This window comes from Ruditapes philippinarum, unplaced genomic scaffold, assembly GCF_026571515.1.
Source record: "Ruditapes philippinarum isolate M1 unplaced genomic scaffold, ASM2657151v2 ctg13096_1_1_1_1, whole genome shotgun sequence".
Classification (NCBI taxonomy): Eukaryota; Metazoa; Mollusca; class Bivalvia; order Venerida; family Veneridae; genus Ruditapes; species Ruditapes philippinarum.
This window is the reverse complement of record NW_026852698.1, coordinates 32,857-35,680: the sequence shown is the minus strand read 5'-3', so window position 1 is coordinate 35,680 and position 2,824 is coordinate 32,857. Positions and strand designations below refer to the sequence as shown.

At 33.5% G+C, this 2,824-nt stretch overlaps 1 protein-coding gene across 1 annotated transcript; it reads left to right on the top strand.

Moving 5' to 3' along the window:
- Positions 1–427: 427 nt before the first annotated feature.
- Positions 428–2,299, top strand: LOC132721464 (uncharacterized). The gene is made up of 2 exons (XM_060705775.1): positions 428–654; positions 1,471–2,299. Exons 1-2 carry the CDS (start codon positions 452–454, stop codon positions 2,297–2,299), a joined length of 1,032 nt encoding a protein of 343 aa, XP_060561758.1. The 5' UTR covers positions 428–451.
- Positions 2,300–2,824: the final 525 nt, after the last annotated feature.

Genomic DNA, 2,824 nt, shown 5'->3' with positions numbered 1-2,824 from the left:
CATGTGACAATGTTAATACATGTTCATAGCTTACACTTACAATTTAAATATTCCGCCAAAAGTAACACGCGTGTGACTTTTATCATTAATCTAATTGGGAAGTGGTACTGACAGTTTATCTTAATGTAACAAGACACAGAGTGGTACATGACGAGTTGCTTTATCTGTGTAAACCAAATTTGTGAATGTGTAAAGATACCCTAGTTTAAATAAACCTACATATATTATTAATAGTTATTTTTGCGTCGGATCTCTGCAATATATGTGTTTACACAATCTCTCGGATACTACGATATATATGTATTGCAGTATTGTTTGGGAAATATTTCAGTTTTTGCCGTTTCAACGATTTTTTGTTGTCTGTGCTCCTTTTGGGGCATAAAAAAGTATTTATATCGTAGAACCCCCATATATCATATATATTACAAAGAATAATTATACTACGCTCAATATGGATATAGATGAGTTGTGCCGACACCCTGAATACAGGAACTATATCTGTTGTTCTCACGGACTTGCATATGCTGGAATTAAACTTGAAGCTTACACGAGGAATGGTCTAAAATCAATACATAGAACGGCGTATAGTAAGCTAGCTGGCAAACAACCTTGTACCCAGAGATGCAGTGAGGTTTATCCACGACAAATATCGAGGTAAACACAGGGAAGCACTTGCATGGTTTATAAGGATCACACTGTCTTGATCTCAGTTGGAATATACTTTCCGGGACATGGTTTAGATTTACAAATATAATGGATCGAGTCCGGTAGATCCCGATTCATTATTTATTTGAGTAATTTCATCTCTATATAGGGCCTAGAGGCAACCGGTTGGTATTGAAGGCAAAATGAGCATATTTTCATTGTATCAGTTATGTTTTGTTTATCTTAAATACTTAAGAAGTAAGAAGGAAACCTATTATAAATTTACAAACCTGTTTAGATAAACCATAAATACATGGCGTGCGCATGTGGGGTGGGGGGTATCTACATATATATTCATTTGTACAAAATTGAGTTAACAAACGTATCCTTCTTTGCTTGGTGAACCGCGAACTCTATGTGGTACATTTGTATTTTAAGAGTCCAAGTGAAGATGACTGATTTTGTAAGGATAAAATAGAAAAGAACTCTAGATTTTATTTGGAGTTTATCGACATGTAGATCGGACAAACAGAAACAGGAGCCACATATAGAATTTAAAATCTAAGATAGATTATGTACAACGAGCAAGTCAATTTCTGCAAAACAATCTTCTTTCTAAATTGAAGGCCTATTTTATTGATAGTTACGGCATTGTAGATCAATCATTAGTTTTTCTTATACAATGTCATGTTTAGGCGTATACATAAATTACACTTCTTTTTGTTACAAATTTTACACATTCATGAATTTGTAGAAAGGCATTTTATACTGTAAGTAAAGAGCGTTCACACCTCTTTATGAAAAGTCATTCTTTTTCATCAACAGTTGGTGTGAAACGTGCCGTGTATGGCGAAAATACCTGTGCGATGCCAGTAACCTGCAAAATATTTACTTCGAAAAGATGATGTCGTGGAACTGGCCAACTTCATATGAAAGTATTACACCATATTTCTTGCCACAATCATGGGCAAATCAAGATTTTCAAGACATTTCGACATCGTGTCATATTTGGGACAATTGCAAAAACATATTCATGATTCGTCAGCATGTCTTACACAATTTAAGAGAATGTAGAAATACCTTTATCGCACATAATCCAAGATTAAGGGTTACAGATTTGGAGAAGGCGAAAGTGTTTGATGCACTGAAAGACCTTTTTAAAGATGCAGATGTTATGTTGCACATTGATGCCCAAGATTGTTTGTCTGAGCTTGACAGAATCGAAAAAGGTGATATGTTGTCAAACTCACTTAAAAGCATTTTTGAAGCTTTAAGTAAACATTCTGACAACATTGTACATTTACAGAACATAGCTGATAGATTGATGGAATCTCAAAACGATCTGCATAGTGCAGTCGAAATAGAAAATGAGCGTCATGTCCAAGTCATTGATACAAATGATGAAATAAAAGATGAACAATACCAGATTCAAGCAAGTGTCAGGGGTTTAGAAGAAAAACAAAATGAAATGGAAAGAAATTTGCGACGGTATCACGAACGTGTGATAAATATGATAATGATGAAAGAAGAAAATATTGGAAATAAAGAATTAGTGCTAAACTTCTTCATGTCACACCGATTCCTCATCATATTCATAGCAATAATTGCAATTGTTCTGTCAATATGTTTTAACTATTATGGATATAAGGATTAACCACAGTTTGAGCTACAAAGGTATATTTACGACATTAAATTTATACTTTTTTCATGATGATCTGAATATTATGTTTCCTTAAAAGTATTCAAAATTCAATTGTTTCTCATGACATAATGCATAGTGCTGTTATATAAATGTATTCATATTAATCCCTTAAAATTTCTTTTGCAAAAGTATAACAGAACGGTCTTTTTCAAATGAAAAATTGCATTGTATATATATGTATCCAGATTTTCTGTAGTGTACACTTTGTGTTGCTTGAGTTGTTACGTCTTACTTATGTACTGACGTTATATATGCAAACGCCTAAAAGGGGTCTTCAGTTTTATAGATACTTTACTGAATACAGATGGGATTTATGAAATGAAAAATTATGTGTGCTATTACAGCTTGAATCCCTTTCCTAAATTTGGAAAAAGCTGTTACTACACTCGCCTCGCTGGCTCCTGATAATACAACTATTCGCAATCAACTCGAGCAATACAAATAATCATAATTGATGTAAATTGATGCAATATTCCC